Raw genomic sequence first — 20,263 nt, forward strand, 5'->3', positions numbered from 1 at the left:
TTTCAAGTCATGTCTCATTTTTTCACTTAGTTTGGTTTCACTGATGTTTTTTAGTGATAAAAAACCCAACTTGTTTTTGTAGCACATTCATATCTGATGTTTGGTTTGCACAGAAATGTCCTGTGAGCCGGTGCTGCAGTGGTTAACATAGTCATGTCACCGTGAGAACCTTCTGGGGCTTTTCTGTGCTCAGTTTTATTTCGCCTACTTTTAATTTTAAGACATGCACGTCGAGTAATTTGTGACTGTAAACTGGCAACTCTTGTGGTCTCCCTGTTTTACCCCTGTGAGAGACTTTTCACTGGTTACCAGTGCATTATTCAATTCAGTTCAATTAAATTTTATTCACACAGCACCAAATTACAACAACAGTTGCCTCAAGACCCTTTATATTGTAAGTTACAGACCCTACACCAAATAGACACACCATGTTTTGATGCACTGGCAGCCTGTTGAGGGTGTACCTCTGCCTCTCACACAATATTATGTGAGAAATGCTCCAGGCTGCTGAGACCCTGCTTGCATACGCAGTAAAGAAAATGGATGGATGGACTGATCCTGTTAGACCAAAAGTCTCTTTTTCATGTTTGGTGAACAGAATGACAAATGTCTGTTAAATCTTTGGGTGTTTAATGTTTGAAATGAAAAAACAAAAAAAACAAAAACAAATAGTAAAGCATTTGTTTCAGTGTGACTGTGAGAACACTGGAAACTGTGGTTCCTGTGGTTTAACTATAGCCAGAAAGAGAGATCCAAAAAAATTCTGAAAAAAAATGCTTCTTTTTAAAAAGCTTTGATCAACAATAGATTATTTAGTTTTATATTTTCAATTTAAAATCTGATACAGTATTTGTCAAAAATGAGCAATACCACAAAATCCATCAGATATGACAAATGTAACTCCGGGTTACAGCAATGAGAGCCTTGTGTTGGTGGCAGAGCAGCACTAATACGTGGTGTTTGTTTTTTTTTAAATAATAGAGAGGCATTCACCTGTATAAATTAGCTTTAGATTTGCTATGTGATTTCCAAATGAGTTCAGAATAGCATGCTCATGAATCAAAGGTGGCACCAGAAAACTGGCCATAGTTATCTAATGTGTGTCTAACCTGTCTAGTCTAGTTTTAACTTTTGGAGCTCTGCATGGAGAAGAAGCAGCTTACATCGGAGAACCTTTACACCTTTCCATCTGACTACAGCAAGTCCCTGAGGTCATGTGATCAGGGCTTGCCGGCTGAAAACTAAAGGAGACAGAGTTTTTTTTTTTAACAGCGGCCTCCAGACTCTGGAAGTCTCTGTCTCTGAGCCTGAGATCTGTGAAATTGGTGGTCTCTTTCAAAAAGCAGCTAAAAACTCCTCTTTTTAAACTTGCTTTAGCAACTATTTGTTTGAATGTTTTAACATTTTTGTTGTGAAGCATTTGTGATATTCATCTTGATAGGTGCTACTTAAATAAAAATAAATAAAAATGTTACTTTACTTTGAATTTACACCAACCTAGTTCATCACCTACATCTGTTCTAGTTTTTTTATTCCTCAGTGCATCCACAGTGGTTGTGAGGGCTAAAAACAAAAGTTTATTCACACTGACTTAAAAGAAACAGCTTTCATTTAACAGTCCTACTAGACAGACAGCAATTAGCAGTGCAATACAAACCATGTAAGTAACAGCAGTCAAATCAGACATCTTTTTTATTTCTTTTGTTTTTTATCTTTCTCCCATGTAGAATTGATAAGGCACTAGTAATAAGAATGTATCTGTTATCTTTATGCCCAGTTTTATTCCAAACTCAAATGTGCTGCTTACACAGTTGATGATTTATGACTTTAAAACACTCATCAACTTGAGGCTGTATGTATAAATGTGTATGTGAGACTTTCTTAATCTGCTTTGTTAAGAAGCTAATATGTGTAAAAGAAAAGTATTCAAACAAAACACGATTACAGCATATCACGGATTACAAGTTAAAGACATAGTTTTCACAATTTTTTTAAATATTTGGTAACCATGATGAATTTGACTTATACTTTAGGTTCGTTTGATTTTTTGAAATATTATCTATCAGCAAGGAGAAGTAGATACTAATATCTGCATATAGACTGAGAAAATGCACTAGAGAATGTGGTCACGCCAGCACAGAAAGATATAAAGGTATAGAAACCAGGAAGAGATTAAGAGTCGATCAGATGTCTAGGATGTGGTGATCTGGTGATAAGGCTGCCTGTGGTCTACGAAAGATAACTAAATTTAACAGGAAACAATCTGATTATCAAAAAGTTATCGAAAGTCTGAAATTCAAACCTCAGTAAGTTAACATTATACATAACTTATTTTGTATAATACTCAGGATAAAATTAATAGCTATTAAGCAAGCAAACTGTTTAAACAAGATTAAAATGCACAGTGGTAATCTGTAACATATGAATTTGTTCCTCTAGCCATTTTTAAATATTTTTTTCATTTCCTCCTAATGCGCTTAGTGGGGAAATAAGTGGGTAAATACTAAATAGCCACATAAAACAAAACATTGTTATACAGTATCATATAATATAGCATCAATTCAGAAAAAATTTTAATCATTATTGTGGAAGATTTGTGGAGCAAGGTTTAAGTAATCAATTTTAAGGCAACCTTTGTTTCATGTAATAGGAAATCAATTTTGAAAATGTTCCCTTCATATATTAGTTGTCACTGATGTGAAATCTAATGATCATAAATTGAGTTACAATTCTTTCTTTACAAACTGGTGTTTGACTGGGTCACTTCCTGCTTGTGAGTTGTGGTGTTTAGTTTTATTTGGTATGTGACTATTTTGACAGTTTTTTTCTGGATTTTCTGAATTTGGCATCGTTTTCGATAATGACTTGCTAAACTGAAATAAACATAAAATGACAGATGCATTCATTAACATAATCAACTGTATAGGCTTATGATGTAGTAAAAAGGAATACTACAAGTATCAAAACAATGTGGGGCACACTGAACAGTGGAGCTAAGCAAAACAACTGTCCTCAGTATTTTATTGATATGACCACGAGGAATATAATGATGTTGTGGCCAACAGTTTTACTAAATCCTTGGCATTCTCTCGATGAGCTTCATGAAGTAGTCACCTGAAATGGTTTTCCAGCAGTCTTGAAGGAGTTGCCAGAGATGCTGAGCACTTGTTGGCCCTTTTGCCTTCACTCTGTGGTTCATCTCGTCCTAAACCATCTCGATTGGGTTTAGGTCATGTGACTGTGGACTGTGTTGGCAGCCCATTACTCTCCTGCCTGGTCAAATAGCCCTTGCACAACCCCTAGGTGTGTTTGGGGTCATTGTCCTGTTGAAAAATAAATCATGGTCCAACTAAACGCAAACCGGATAACCGGATGGCATGGCATGTCGCTGCAGGATGCTGTGGTAGGCATGCTGGTTCACTGTGCCTTTAATTTTGAATAAATGCCCGACAGTGTCACCAGTGAAGCACCCCCACACCATCACACCTCCTCCTCCATGCTTCACGGTGGGAGCCATGCATGTAGAGACCATTCCTTCCCCTTTTCTGTATTGCACAAAGACACGATGGATGGAACCAAAGATCTCAAATTCAGACTCATCAGACCAAAGCACAGTTTTCCACTGGTCTAATGTCATGTCCTTATGTTTCTTTGCTCAAACAAATATCTTCTGCTTGTTGCTTTTCCTTAGCAGTGGTTTCTTAGCAGCTATTTGATCATAAAGGCCTGATTTGCGCAGTATCTTCTGAACAGTTGATGTAGAATCAGAATTAGCATACTTTATTAATCACTAAGGAAATTATGTGGGTTACAGTTGCTCCAGTATAAATAACAGTAACAGAAACAGACTAGACTATTTAACAATACAACATGTTACAATATATACAAGTCACTCAATAATAAATATCTGTGTTGCTGATTACTTTGTCTCTACACAATGTGGAAGACACACATATTGTGGTCTTGCTGTCCAGTAATCAACAATCCAGGACACCAGAGAAGCATCCACCTGCATCACTGTTAGCTTATCACCCAGGAGGGTTGACCTGATGGTGTTGAATGCACTGGAAAAGTCAAAAAACATGACCCTCACAGTGCTTGCCGGCTGGTCTAGATGAGTGGAGACACGATTAAGCAGGTAGATGATGGCGTCCTCAGCTCCGAGACAGGGCTGGTAAGCAAACTGAAGGGGATCCTTATTTGGTCTGACTATGGGTTGGAGCTGGTCCAGGAGGAGTCTTTACAGGGTCTTCATGATGTGGGAGGTCAGTGCCACAGGCCTTTAATCCTTGGGGCCACTGGGATGTGGTGTCTTTGGTATAGGGACGAGGCATGATGTCTTCCACAGCACTGGGACCCTCTGCAGACTCAGACTCAACATGAACAGTTTATGAAAGACTCCACAAAGCTGGGGGGCACAGCTTGAGGACACGGGGACTCACTCTGGTCCAGCAGACTTGCCTGAGCAGAGTCTCCTCATTTGCCTCTGAACCTGGTCTTGAGTGAAAGTGATGGCTGGGGATGGGGTGTAAGGACTCTCACCGGAGGCAACAGTGTGAAGAGAGAGGGAGACACAGTGGTGTGGCTCTGGATTCCAGTCTGACTACAGGTGAGGTTGTGGGGGTGTGAACATTCACTGCAGTGTCAAATCTGTTGAAAAACAAATTCAACTCATTAGCTCTATCCTCGCCACCCCCAGCTCCCCTGCTGTTGGTTGGCCTGAATCCAGTGATGGTCTTCATGCCACTCCACACCTCTCTCATGCTCTTCTGCTGTAGTTTCCACTCCAGCTTCCTCCTGTAATTGTCGTGAGTGTCTCCCAGTCAGTCACCTCAAAACAGCCCTGTAGTTCCGCTAAGGCCTCCTCTGACCACCTCCTAATGTTCCTCGTGGTCACAGGTTCCCTCCTCACAATCGGCACATAGTGGGGGGTGAGGTGAATCAGGTTGTGATCTGACCTACCCAGTGTGGGGAGAGAGGAAGAGCTCTATGTGTTGACATTAGCATACAGTAGATCTAAGATTCTACTTCCACAGATGCGTTGTCGTCGGAAATATCCTGGTGCATCCATGATTCAGTGAAACACATAAAGCTACACTCCCGGTATTCCCTCTGACATCGTGCTAGAGCTGTTAGCTCGTCGATTTCATTTGCTAATGACCGAACATTTCCCATTATAATAGATGGCAGACAGTTTGTACCTCCTCCTCACTTTGAACCGCCGCTGTCTCACCGTCTCCTTCCTTCTCCTTCCTTCTCCATTTCTGTCCTCCACCTCTGCATCCTCGATGTGTTTTCCTCCAGATTTCAGCTGGTACGTCTGTGGGTCTGACCGATGAGCCAGCTGGCTGATCTCTTGAGTAAACAGCCCATGTAGTATGTAGGAGTTGTGCCGTGGTCCCATTCCAAAATAAAAGTAACAGTTACGCAGCCACTAGCAGAACAAAAACTCTTTCAATCCACATGACTGAAGGAAAGTTATTAAAAGAGACGAAAGTACAGGTAAAGAAAAAAGAATAATTAAAAAAAGGCTAAAGAGAAAAAGCCGGAGCAACTGTAACAGGCAGCATGCTGGTTGGCGCATGCACACTCAATAGATACATGTAGAGGCATGTCAGCTGCTGGAACACAAGCTGTATCCCAATTCATAGGCCGCATCCTTTGGAGGATGCATTTGAAGACTGATTACATCACAGCCAGGCAACGAAGAAATGAGGTTGAAATTCTTAGCACAAAACATGAAAACCGGAAAATGCTGCCCACAACCACTGAACGGGTAGACTCTGATTACATAAAACAGAAAACAGGAAACCTGGTTTTAGAAAAAAAAAAAAGAAATGGTCAGAGCTTAACCAGAGGGTGGTGCTCATCAAAGCAGCATTAACCCGCATGTTGTATTCTAGTGAAATTTGACTGATTTAAAAGTTTTATTTCTGAAAAATGTAGTTAATTTGGTCAGACTAACCTAAGATTCCACTATTTGTCCACAGAGGATTTCAACACACACACAAAAATGTATATTCGTTTGCCTACAGTTTTACTTTACTCCACATTTGTACACTGTTGGTGTTCCCGGTCGAAAAAATGAACAGTCATTAGAAATGAATGGGTTATTTACAACAGTAAGAGTAAATAACTCAGTTCAAGTACATCTCCTTTTGTCAGATGGATGTACACTCACCTGCAATCATGCATGCACATGCGCGCGCGCGCACACACACACACACACACACACACACAAACACACACACACACACCTCGGATTGGATTCCCTAGCAACCACTATGGAAACGTGTGCCCACTGAGCTTCTCTTCCAAGGGAACAACTCCTGTTTTCACAGATCGGTTCCACCATTATTTTTCTTTTTTTCAGCCTTTGCTCACAGGTCACTGTGTGGCAGCAAAATGGCAGGTTGACATACCCCAAGTGAGGCTCTTAACTACATATTTATTCACTACACTGGTGAGGAGGAGAGACACCAGGAAACTGACAATGAGGATGGATTAGAGAACAAAGTATCAGAAACTGAAGATGGCAAAGAGTGTAATCTGTGCAATCCAGACCAGAAATGACTCATGAGGAGCAATTCAGCGATGAGGACAACGGCCATTCTGAGGCTGCTGTCACATTCAAGTCAACAAATGGGAACTTATCCCCACCTGAGAATTAAATAAGGCTTTCAGCTGAAAATGTCATCAGAATGACCACAGGGCCTGCAAAATATGCTGTATCCTGTACTGATGACATCAAATCCTACTTTGAACTGTCCATCAAAACCAATTCAATTCAATTCAATGCAATTTTATTTATGTAGCGCCATATCATAACAACAGTCACCTCAAGGCACTTTATATTGTACAGTAGATCGCACAATAATAGATACAGAGAAAAGTCGGAAGGAAAAACTCCCTTTTAACAGGAAGAAACCTCCGGCAGAACCAGGCTCAGGGAGGGGCGGGGCCATCTGCTGCGACCGGTTGGGGTGAGAGAAGGAAGACAGAATAAAGACATGCTGTGGAAGAGAGACAGAGATTAATAACAGTTATGATTCAATGCAGAGGTCTATTAACACATAGTGAGTGAGAAAGGTGACTGGAAAGTCAGCGCATCATGGGAATCCCCCGGCAGACTATGCCTATTGCAGCATAACTAAAGGAGGATTCAGGGTCACCTGGTCCAGCCCTAACTATATGCTTTACCAACGAGGAAAGTTTTAAGCCTAATCTTGAAAGTAGAGATAGTGTCTGTCTCCCGAATCCAAACTGGAAGCTGGTTCCACAGAAGAGAGGCCTGAAAACTGAAGGCTCTCCCTCCCATTCTACTTTTTAAATACTCTAGGAACAGCAAGTAGGCCTGCAGTGCGAGCTTAAGTGCTCCAATAGGGTGATATGGTACTACAAGGTCATTAAGATAAGATGGGGCCTGATTATTTAAGACCTTGTATGTGAGGAGCAGGATTTTGAATTCAATTCTGGATTTGACAGGAAGCCAATGAAGGGAAGCCAAAACAGGAGAAATATGCTCTCTCTTTCTAGTCCCTGTCAGTTCGCTTGCTGCAGCATTTTGGATTAACTGAAGGCTTTTCAGGGAGTTTTTAGGACATCCTGATAATAGTGAATTACAGTAGTCCAGCCTAGAAGTAATAAATGCATGAACTAGTTTTTCAGCATCACTCTGAGACAGGATATTTCTAATTTTAGAGATGTTCTGCAAATTGAAGAAAGCAGTCCTACATATTTGTTTAATATGTGCATTGAAGGACATGTCTCCAAGGTTCCTCACAGTGTTACTGGAGGCCAAGGTAATGCCATCCAGAGTAAGAATCTGGTTAGATACCATGTTTCTAAGATTTTCAGGGCCAAAAAGTCTGAGAAACCAGACAGAAACTCTGTGTGAGGCCCAGGTGGAGAATAGATGATAACAAGTAAGACTGGCTTCTAAGTTTTACAGCTGGGGTGGACAAGGCTAAGCATCAGGCTTTCAAATGAATTAAAAGTCTGTCTTGGTCTTTAGTTGATTAATAGGCTGGTGTGAAAAATTGCTGCCACACCGCCCCCTCGGCCTGTGCTTCGAGGTTTCTGGTAGTTAGAATGACTCGGGGGTGTTGATTCATTTAAACTAACATAATCATCCTGCTGCAACCAGGTTTCTATAAGGCAGAGTAAATCAATTTGTTGATCAATTATTAAGTCATGTACTAACAGAGACTTGGAGGAGAGAGACCTAATGTTTAATAACCCACATTTCACTGTTTTACTTTGGTTCAGATGTGGATACTGTATTGTTCTTTCTTTGTGATTTTTTATGTTTAAGTTGTTTGTTGCTGGTTTTGAGTTTTTTTGTCTTTTTGGGAGCTGACACAGTCTCTATGGAGATGGGTTTTTGGGGGGGGTAACAGGAGGAGAGAAGCTGCAGAGAGGCGTGTAAGACTGCAACTTTGCTTCCTGGTCCCAACTCTGGATAGTCATATTTTGGGGGGTTTAATAAATTGGTCCATATTTCTAGAAATGAGGGCTGCTCCATCCAAAGTGGGATGGATGCTGTCTCTCCTAACAAGACCAGGTTTCCTGCAGAAGGTTTGCCAATTATCTATGAAGCCCACATCATTTCTGGGACACCACTCAGACAGCCAGCAATTTAAGGAGAACATGCGGCTAAACATGTCACTCCTGGTCTGATTGGGGAGGGGACCAGAAAAAAACTACAGAGTCCGACATTGTTTTGGCAAAGTTACACACCGAATCAATATTGATTTTAGTGACCTCCAATTGGCGTAACCGGGTGTCATTACTGCTGACGTGAATTATGATTTTACTGAATTTACGTTTACCCTTAGCCAGCAGTTTTAAATTTCCCTCAGTGTCGCCTGCTCTGGCCCCTGGAAGACAATTGACTATGGTTGAAGGTGTCTGTAGCTTCACATGTCTGAGAACAGAATCACCAGTTACCAGAGTTTGACCCCCGGCGGGGATGTCGCCGAGTGGGGAAAAACGGTTAGACACATCAACAGGTTGGTGGTGTACCTGGGGCTTCTGTTTAAGACTATGCTTCTTCCTCACCGTCACCCAACCGCCCTCTTTCCCCAGCTGCTTGGGGTCTGCCGGGGAACAGCTAGCGGGGCCTACGCTACCTTCGGCTGCACCAGCCACAGGGGCCTGGCTAGCTACGGGTGAATGAAGGGTGTGAAGCCGAGTCTCCAATTCAGTAATCCTGGCCTCCAGAGCTGCAAATATGCTATATTTGTTACAAGTATCATTACTGCTAAAGGAGGCCGAGGAGTAGCTAAACATCTGACACAATGAGCAGGAAAGTGCAGAAGGGACAGGTGAAGAGGCCATGCTGCTAGCGAGTCGGCTACGAGCTAAGCTAAGCTAGCGAAACAGTAGAGACATAGTGAGTGAATACTTTGGCTATAAATTAGGTAGTGAGTACACAGAGAGTGTGGTTCGGATGAAGCACGTGAAGATTATACTATGAAAAAAGAAGGTATTTAAAAGTTTTTTATTAAATGCAGATAAGCTACTCAAAAACACCACTGTGAGTTGGAACAGGAACAGGAAGTGATACTCTACCGCAGCGAACACCAAGTGCTAAAGTACCATAGTGCTAATTTTGACTTTGAGGGGAAGCAGATTTAGAAAGACAAATGGAAGGAGGTATCCCAGAAAGACATCAAAGCATTCATGACTTGATTTTGAGTGTTGTGTACAAGTCCAGATAGTAATCTACAAGCAGTTTATGGGATGCAGAGTCTGGATGGACAATTCTTCGGACCACCATGTCACCCCTGAAATTCTACATGTTGTTATGGGTGATTTGCTTTGACAACCATGATACAAGATCAGATCATTGTCATTAACACAAAATGGCAGTGATCAGAGAGTTTTGGGACAAGTGTGTGAGGAATGCCAGCTACTCATCTATATATCAAGTCCCAGTGTCACAGTAGATGAGCATCTGTCAGTTTACAGGGGACAAACAGTATATGCCAAGCAAGCAGACTAAATATGGCATAAAATTGTGGGCAACATGTGATGCCAGGACAAGTTATGCCTGGACTATCCCGGTTTATACTGGGAAACCTGCAGATGGTGTTCCTGAAATGATCCAAGTGAAGTTTGTGGTTCTGTCTGGTCTCAGGGACACAAGATAACGTGACCTTTGTCAGAAGAAAGCGTAATTTTGGGATATTTTTCCTCCATATACAAATACAATATCACTGGTCACTTTTAAGTGGTAACAGAACATGTATTATTTTACACAACTGTGTAAATTTTTTTAAATGGTTTCAAAACAAATGTTATTGGTATCCTTGACCTAAAGTAGTCTGTGTTAAATAGTATACTATGTTTCAACTGATTAATTCTTATAGTCAAAATATATATGTATGTTTCGTTAATCTGAGTTTATATGCCTTGAATTCAAGTTCAAAAATTATCATGTTCTCAAGAACTTCAGTTGATAAAAACATCAAACACAACAAATAGTGAAAAATATCTATTATTATAGTTTTTATGATGAGTCTTAATAGAACGGTCACTTTTGACTGGGAGCACAAAACTGTTTAATGTGAAATGAACACACCATGAAGATACCATACTGAAATTGGGTTGAATTTTTTTTACAATGAAAAACAGCTTAAGCACTGGCAACAGGTCTGATGGAGTCATTAATCCAAATTTGAAATCTTTGGTTTAAATCATCCTCAGCATGGACACAGGAAGTCGGGAGAGAGATAAACAGTGAGTGTCTGCAGTCATCCATAAAAAATGGTGGTGCATTTCAGCCAGTGGTATTTTTATTCATCATGCAGTACCATCTGGAAAGCATTTGGTTTGAAATTTATTCATTAATCAGTTTGTCAATTATCCTAAACACACTGCCAGTGAAGTAAAGGCATACCTGAATAGAAAAGCACACAATGGAACACTGTCAGCCATGGATTGGACTCCCCAGAACCTGGACTTTGACTTTATTGAAGCAGTGTGGAATCAACTTGACAGAGAATAGAACAACAGGCAGAAACATCCAAAGAAGAGCTTTGAATATCCTTCAAGAATCTTGCAGAACTATTCCTGAAGACCGCGTAAAGAAACAAAAAAGCTTGGCTAAGAGAGTTGAAGATTTAAGGTTCTCATACCAAATATTGATGTTCGGGGTTTTTAGAATGATCAAAACTGTACAATTCTAACAAACTGTACAGAGTTTGGTACTTATGGTAGAATTGTTGATGACCTGAGAGTTGTGGATGGTGAATTGTTTTCTTTCTTCATAATTTATGGTTATTTTATATTTCTTGCAAATAATAAAATAAACATGTCTGTGATAATAAGTAACTCAATCATAAAATTACATTAATGTGAAGGATAATAAGCACAGAAATTAGACAAGCTAAAAGCTTGCTAATACTTATGATCTTTACAACATGATAGTGTTTTGCCAAAGTACTACTCTCCTTGTTTCTCTGGTGTTGTTAATGTCATATTAATGAAAGAAATATCAATATCACTTTACATCTTTACTCTTTCTCCAAGATCACAGCTCTCTAAACATGACTCTTGATTAAAAAGAAAGGAAAACAAAAAACAAATGTGAAAATCTTCAAGTATCTATTTACGCCCTGCAGTTTGATTTTGTTTTTTGTTTTTTAGTTCCAAGTGAAAGCATCTTGTCCACCCATAGGAAAAGAAAGAGAGCCTTTGTCAGTAAGCAGAAGCTTAAGCTGTAACTTGTTTGAAATTCAATGCTTTAGTGAGAAATGGGTGCACATATAACAGATGGTTATTGATAGTAATAGTGACGTATTTCCTGTGGAAAGTTTCAAAACCACACTTCTTACAGGAAGTGGTTGGACGTCAGATGTTAGTCGCTACAAACTGCTTAAAAGGACTGACCCATCGGTCTCAAGTTAACAGATCGAGCCTTTCACCACCGAGATGTTTGCTCTGCAACACTTTATGGTGATTCCTGTGCTGACATTCCTCGGGCAAAATGGTAAGTTGCACCATAAGTACTCTTCTCCATGCATGCATGTGGAATATTAATATTTTCAATTAATTTTATTTCCTCCCAATGCCATTAGTATTTGGAAGTGAAATTATTAATGGGGAAATAGCCCCAGACAACAAAATGTTGTATATGGCATCAGTGCAGGATTTTGATGGCAACCATATTTGTGGAGGATTTCTCGTGTCTGAGAACTTTGTATTGACTGCTGCACACTGTGACGACCACCCCATCGTGTAAGTAATAATTCATCCACGGACATTTCTGATTCTACATACATATATATATATGTATATACATATATATATATATATATATATATATATATTCTAACATATATGTAAATGTTTACTGCTATATAATGTAATGATTATGATTTCATTTCTTCCTTTACAAACTGATCCCATTAGAATTTTTGTACAAATTGTGCTAAAAGCCTTAAAGTAATTGTTATAGTGAATAAATACATTGAATTTAATCAAAAAAAAGAAAGAAATGTATTAATATTTTCTTTATCTTGTTGTCTATGTAACTGCAGAAAATCTGCTGATGATTTCTGAATTATATCTTATTCAGGAAACTTAAACGCGTAGTTCTTGGTAACCACAATCTCAAGAAGGCTGATAAGAACATGAGGATTGCCATTAAATGCAAACACAGAAATTATAACAATGTTTCACTTGAAAATGACATCATGCTTTTAAGAGTAAGGTTTTTATATTTTTTTCCCTTTTTCTTTTTTTCTCACTTCACATAGGAATGATAGATGAAATGATAGATGTTCTGTAACGCTGCTACATGGTTTTCACTTTTTTCTAATCTTTACTCTTTAATTCTGTGCCTCTAGCTGTCTACACCTGTCCAACCAAGCAAAACAATTCAATTCATTAAACTTCCCTTCAGTGAAATGACATTAAATGAAAATGAGAAGTGCCAAGTGGCTGGATGGGGCAAGACAAACACTTACGGTAGAAGTGTTGACGACCTGAGAGTGGTGGATGTGTCTGTCATCAGCCCACAAGTCTGCAGGGAAAGATGGGGTCATCTTCCTCCCAAGATTATCTGTGCAGGTGGATACAAAACACCAAAAGGATTCTGTCAGGTATTTTTTTGGCCCTTCCCTTGAAAATTCATTGCTAAATGTACTGTTGTTGAGAAATATATGAGCAGCCTGCATTAAGTACCACATGAACAAAATAAATTCTTCCTTCTTACAGGGTGATTCTGGTGGCCCTCTGGTCTGCAAGGGAATGGCTGTCGGTATTGTTTCTTACAACAAAGGCATTCCAGGAACCAAGCTGGGAAACTGTAACTATCCGGATGTCCCCAATGTCTATACAGATATCTCAAAACACCTTGACTGGATCAGGATGATTCTCCAGGGAAAAAAATACAAAAACCTTTGCGTCAGCACACTGTAAGTGTGGAAGCTGTGCCTCTGTCAGCGTTTGCTCTCAATGCAGAATAAAGAAAATGTTTCAAATATTGTTTTCTTACACAAAGCTTTGCTTCAAACACACTGTGTTTACAGGAAGCTGTGCCTCTGTCAGTGTTTGCTCTCAATGCAGAATAAAGAAAATGTTTCAAATATTGTTTCTGTGCACGAATAATATTTTATTATGACTTCAAAAACATGTCTATAAAAACATCGATATCAGTTTGCCATGGAAAATGAATTCTTTGCAATACTAATATTTGTAAACAAATTTTTCATTGCTACAGTACATTCATCCTGATTTGTCAAGTACTATAAATACTAGAGATTGACAGAAGGTGTTTTGGTATCACAGTGAACCACCTGATGTGGTTTTCAGTTAAATCTCTAATAAGTCAAACAAACAAAAGCTTTGACATTTTAATACTATCAGCTCTAACTACAGTAACTCTACTTTTTAAAATTAATAGTAAGATCATGAACATTGAACATCCTGACGTCTTCTCTTGGTTGGCGTGTTGGATGCCTGCCCTCACTTCCTTTTTGTTCCCACATTCTTCTTCTTCTGTTGTCTGTCTGGCTCATCTTTGTTCTTCTTCTGTGCTCCCGCTGGCTTGGCCGCCATCTTTGGTGAGCCTGCCAGTTTGGATATTTAAAATCTGCTATCAGAGGCACCCAGAATACAACACTGCAGAACATGTTTGCTATAAATTTGTTACTGTTGGTGTATTTCAGTTAAAATGAGATATGTCACATCACTTTGATTCCTAAATAAACAGCAACTCTGCATAATTAATTAGAATGTAACTAATCTGAAATTGCCGCTGAGATTCATGAGGTATTTGCTCTTTTGTAAAATTCATTTTTATTAAACCGTCTCAGACACCTTTCTTCTGAGACTGTTCTTCCCCAGATGTCATCTCTGTCCCAGGCACAGCCATCCTTTTCTGTCTTCCTCTGGTCTTCAGCTCCACCTCCACCGGGTAATGGTCACTGATGCTGAGTGCCTTGCAGAGTAAATATAGTTGATAACACTGATGCTGTCCTTTAAAATAAAACTGTCAAATCATTTCTTTGAGCACACAAAACACACAAGTGAGTCTCACCTCCTCATCTGTCAACTTAAACTGTTGCTGGAAGTTGAACGACTTGGCCGAGTTGGGGACGATGGCGGTCTCTCATACACCACAATTCTGTTTGACGAAGAGGAGACACATAACAAAAGTTAAGAACTTCTTTCTGTACACTCCAATAAGCTCCAATAATTTTATCCCTTTATTTTTCTCTCAGTTTGTAATTCCTTCATGACCCTAACATTAGACGTTAGCTGTGAGAGGGACTCTTCTTGAAAAATAAAAAAGAACACTTTGGCCATGTTGCAGAGGATTTGTGGTTGCTCAGCTCACAAAAATAAGCATCCTGCCACCAGTGCTCATCATCATACAAACAATGCTTCCGTACAAAGTAAACTGTACGGGCAAATGTTTCACATAAATCAGTGATTCATGAATATTTTCCTATATGAATTAGTTCGTCTGTTCTCCTGGTTTTTGCTTCAGCGGTGCAGATGTCTCTCAAAAAGTCGTCACTCCGTCCACTTTACCTCAATTTTGTTCCTTATATCGAGAAATGGGGTGTGATTGTGCAGATATTATGAAGAATAATATATTCACTAATTTTTATGTATACAATTATTTGAACAAGTATCTTCCTGTTTTTGAGCTCTCACTTATTCAAACTGCTGCCTTCAGACAGGCACTACAGAGCGCTGTTTACTAAACCAGCCGCTGCCACAGAGACAGTTTCTTCCTCCGTTATTTGTCATTTGTAGCACCAGAGTCTCAGAGGAACATTGTCTTCTTTCACTCTTTCGTGTACATGGTTGAAATGACAATACAAGCCACAGAAGGAACACAAGAAGCTTGAGAAATACCAAGGGGTCAGAGAAGAGCTGGAAAAGATGTGGACGCTTAAAGTAACAGTGGTCCCAGTGGTAACTGGAGCACAAGGTGCTCTTGTGCAAACTTGGCCAAATAAAGAAGATTCCTATGTCATTATCATGTGTCACCTGTCGCAGGTGTTATAATTTTTGTTCCTAGCTGTGGTCTCAACATCATTGTCAATGAACCAATTGTAGGAAGGAGAGCAGATGCGGATCTTTTCCTTCTTCTTCTTCTTGGAGAGATATTTTCCATCTGCATTAAAGTGCATTAAATAATGTTCTGCAGAAGAAATGAAAATGCAGACAGAGAGCAGAACTAATTTAATACACTGACAGATGTTTGTTACAGGCTGTATGTGGCACTCTAAAGTTTTATGGCATTAACCTCCTAGGACCTGGCGTCCACATATGTGGACATCACATTTTGGGTTATTTAGACCAAAATACTCAGTTTTGCTCTACAAGGGCCTGATATTCACTTATGAGGACATTATACTGCTACTGTTCTATCGAAAATTTAAATGAATATCCTCATATGTGGCTCTCATTTTTCTTAGAAACAAAAATTAGGTAAAAAAAAAAAATCTGGTAATTCTTTGTTTTTACATTCATCGGGTCCCAATCAGCCCAAATATCAAAGAGAAATTAAAAATGCAAGCCATGGAAGAGTTCGGGTCTTAGGAGGTTAAAGTATTCTTTAAATAACAGCACACAGGAGACACAGGAACTGATCTCTAAGGAGTTTTATCTCAAACCTTTTCCATGTCTTCCTGATGTCTTCAACCACATCATGCAGCTCGTCCAGCTCCTTCAGTGTCTTCTGGCTTTGTGTGCACAGGGATCAGGACCAGATCTTGTACAACTGAAAGAGTTCACAGGCATAGAGGCCTCAATACAAAGTACACCTGAATAGAGTAAATATTACAAATTCACAATGTTAGTTTAGCCTTTCCATAAACACAGTGAAGAGGTCCTGTTCAGTGGCTCAACTTAGCCCAGGTGAATACAAGCAGGCAGCAAGCCCTACAACATCCAGAGCCTTCAGGAAATCAGGGCCAACGTCATCTACCCCAGGGGCCCTGCCACCAAGGAGTTGTTTAACTGCCACAGTGACCTCACCCCCTAGTGATGGACCCCAGACTCTGCTTGGTGTACAGAAGATTTGTCAGTGGGAATAAGGAGGTCCTCAGAGTATTTCTGCCACAGCCCGACAGTATCCTCAGTTGAAGTTAGAAGCGCTTCCCCACCAGAGAGGCAATAGTCCATGTGCCAATCATTAGGGACACACACAACCCTCCACAGAGATATGGTAGTGGTTCAAAGATTCTGTTTTGCATTTCATTTTTCAGACAAACTCTGTCACTGTGTATACTGTGGGAGACTGCGGCACCCACGGTGTGGGACGGAGAGATTTCGCAGGTCTTTCCTCCCCACTGCTGTCAGACTCTACAATAAAGACTTTTGCAGCTGATCAAACACACAAACCCACACATGTGCAATAAGACTGCTATATGTGCAATTCTTCTTATGACGAAGTTGTGTTTTTGTATTTTCCTACTCAGTTGTATATAGTATTTGTATTTCTATTTTATTCTATTGTACATAGTATTTTATTTTATTTTATTTTATTTTATTGCATTCCAGTGTTTTCTAATTTCTGCTACATAACTTTGCACTTTTGCTGTAACAAAACAAATTTCCCACCTGTGGAACTAATAAAGGCCATCTTATCTTATCTTATCTTACTAGCTCTTGCCTTTGTTTCACAGATGGTGTTCCTGTCAATCAAGAGATTCTCTGTAAGTCTTGAAAATATAATTTCCTTACTATGAAAAGTCATTTAAATTGCCCTCAAATACATGAGTTAAAAAGATGCATATGTTCCAGCTCACAGTTCATGTTATGCACTATCTAAAATATGATCATATTTCATATAAAATGTATATGAAATATGATAACTTAGTGTGGAAAGTGTGCTATTGACTATATTCATGCAGAGAAAATATGGATGAGGCTGTGCTGTTTGGGACTGAAACTCAGAACTAGTGATGCGCGAATCATGAACGAATCGTTCAATACTCGAGAATCACTTTACTGACTCATGAATCATGATTCACAAGCCCAACTGACTCACTGACTCATCCCTGTTGCTGTTAGCAGCAATATATCTAGCTTATAATTAAAATTGTGGAGAAAACACAACATCCAGTATCTTAACAAAAACATTTCTGCTCTGAACTGGAAGAAAAAACCCTGAGTAGAAGCTCACATCAAGACAATAGCTCCTCGGTTCACAGTAGCATCACTCTGCTAACATGCTAACAGCACATTTGAGCTACTCACCCCCTCCTTTCCTGTGCTGAATCGTAGAGCAAGCGAATCACTCAGGACTCACTAACCCCCTCCCTCCTGTGCTGAATCGCAGAGCCAGCAAATCACTCAGGACTCACTAACCCCTCCCTCCTGTGCTGAATCGTAGAGCCAGCGAATCACCAGGACTCACTAACCCTCCCTCCTGTGCTGAATCGTAGAGCCAGCGAATCACTCAGGACTCACTAACCCCTCCCTCCTGTGCTGAATCGTAGAGCCAGCGAATCACTCAGGACTCACTAACCCCCTCCTTTCCTGTGCTGAATCGTAGAGCCAGCGAATCACTCAGGACTCACTAACCCCCTCCTTTCCTGTGCTGAATCATAGAGCCAGCGAATCACTCAGGACTCACTCACCCCTCCCTCCTGTGCTGAATCGTAGAGCCAGCGAATCACTCAGGACTCACTAACCCCTCCTCCTGTGCTGAATCATAGAGCGAACGAATCACTCACTCACTCACCCCTCCTCCGGGCTCACAGCTTCTTCTTCTTCTTCTTGGTTGGCAACCAATGTTATACATTACGCCCCCTGGCTCACAGCTCAGTGGACATTTAGATGAGAAAATATATACTTGACACATTTAAGGAAAATACTAATAAAATAAAAATAAACAAGATAAATGTTCCTTTAGAATTTTTTTGCTCTTTTTACTTTATAAAATAGTTGTTTTCTTTTAGAATCACTCATCTTAGCAGTAGGATTTACATGAAAAGAGAAAAGAAATTAAGTTTGAGTGAAAATGTACATTTTTGCACTCTCTGGTCAACTGACTCAGTGAATCAAATGACTCAAAAACCCGATTCACTTTGGTGAGTGACTCATTAAAACTCGATTCAGTAAAAAGAATCAAATTTACCATCACTACTCAGAACAGATGATTGAAGACAAGAGCAGCACTCAAACCAGAGTGCAAACTGTCTGAACAAGCAGTAGTTTCAAACAAAGACTGTTGCAACTATAATAAATAGTGGTATAATAAATACAGTTTAAAGAGGTAGGAATGTGGGTTGCATTAAAGTATACATATACAATACAGTTTATAAATAAAGTGTAATGTCCATGGGTGTTGGCAGTGCAGATATCCTCAAATCAGGGTGGAGGTAGGGCATGTTTGACAGCCTGTGGGTAAAAACTTCTATTGAGTCTGTTTGTCTTCGTCTTGATGGATGTCTAGCGTTTATTAGAGGGAAGGGGGGAAAAAAGTGAGTGTCCAGGGTGCAAGGGGTCTTTGATGATGATGCTGGCTTTCTGCTGAAGTCTGCCAGTATGGATGTCTCTGAGGGGGATTAGTGAGGTGCCAGTTGCCCACTCTGTTGCCCTCACCACCCGCTGCAGTTTCCTCTTGTCCTCCACGGTGCAGCAGTTGAACCAGAGTGTGCAGCAGTAAGTCAGAAGGCTCTCGATGGTGGAGCGGTAGAAGTTTACTAGCAGTCTCTGGGGTAACTGGGCCTGACGAAGTGTCCTGAGAAAGTACGGCCTTTGTTGTGCTTTTCCTACCTGGTGGGAAATGTTTGTGGACCAGGTAAGGTCGGCCGAGATGTGGACTCTGAGAAACTTAAAGCTTTCTACCCTTTCTACCTCCTCCCCACCAATGTAGAGGGTAGAGTGGTCAGATCGCTTTGTTCTTCTTAGGTGGATCACCATCTCCTTGGTCTTGGCTGTGTTCAGATGCAGGTTGTTGTTTTCACATCATTGCTTCAGATGCTGAACCTCCTCTCTGTAGGCTGATTCATCGTTGTTGTCGATCAGTCCTATGATGGTGGTGTCATCAGCAAATTTTATAATGGTGTTGCTGGTGTGGATTGGAGAACAGCCATGGGTGAAAAGTGAGTATAAGACGGGACTGAGGACACACCCCTGTGGGACACCTACGTTCAGAACGAGGGTGGAGGAGGTGTGCGCTCCCATTCTGACGTTCTGGGGTCTGTTGCTAAGGAAGTCCAATATCCAGCTGCACAGTGAGCTGCTGAGTCCTAAGTTGCTTAGTTTATTAACCAGTTTGTGGGGTTGAACTGTATTGAAGGCAGAGCTGAAGTCCACAAACAGCATTCTCACATAGGTGTTACTACTGTCTAGATGTGTGAGGGTTGAGTGAACAGCTGTTATTATGGCGTCCTCTGTCGACCTGTTTGCCCTATATGGTACTGGTATAGATAGATGGAGGTCTGCAGGGATGGCATGATGAGTTGCTCAAAACATTTGGCAATTATGGGTGTTAGAGCAACTGGACGATAGTCATTCAAGCAGCTTACTGTGTTCTTCTTGGGCACTGGAGCGATGGTGGCTGACTTAAAGCAGGATGGTACTACAGACTGTAGTAGTGAGAGGTTGAAGATGGTGATGAAAACCACAGCTAGTAGGTCTGCACATGCTTTAAGCACTCTACCGGCTACACCGTCAGGACCAGCTGTCTTCCTCGTGTTGACTCTGCGCAGTGTGGCTCTAACCTGATGCTGCTCAGGTGTTTTCTGTTATTGCCGAGCAAAGCAGAAGTAACATAAACATGCAG

General features: G+C 40.4%; 1 protein-coding gene and 1 pseudogene across 1 annotated transcript; one reads left to right on the forward strand and one right to left on the reverse strand.

Moving 5' to 3' along the window:
* The first annotated feature begins 11,884 nt into the window (after window positions 1-11,884).
* On the forward strand, window positions 11,885-13,589 carry LOC116314054 (granzyme B-like). The gene is made up of 5 exons (XM_039612883.1): window positions 11,885-11,995; window positions 12,084-12,243; window positions 12,584-12,713; window positions 12,855-13,109; window positions 13,225-13,589. The coding sequence occupies exons 1-5, from the start codon at window positions 11,938-11,940 to the stop codon at window positions 13,426-13,428; spliced, it is 807 nt and encodes a 268-aa protein (XP_039468817.1). The 5' UTR covers window positions 11,885-11,937; the 3' UTR covers window positions 13,429-13,589.
* Window positions 13,590-13,967: 378 nt separating this feature from the next.
* LOC116314070 overlaps window positions 13,968-20,263 on the reverse strand; it is a 116,722-nt pseudogene continuing 110,426 nt past the window's right edge.

The sequence above is a fragment of the Oreochromis aureus genome, linkage group 5, assembly GCF_013358895.1.
Source record: "Oreochromis aureus strain Israel breed Guangdong linkage group 5, ZZ_aureus, whole genome shotgun sequence".
NCBI classification, from domain to species: domain Eukaryota; kingdom Metazoa; phylum Chordata; class Actinopteri; order Cichliformes; family Cichlidae; genus Oreochromis; species Oreochromis aureus.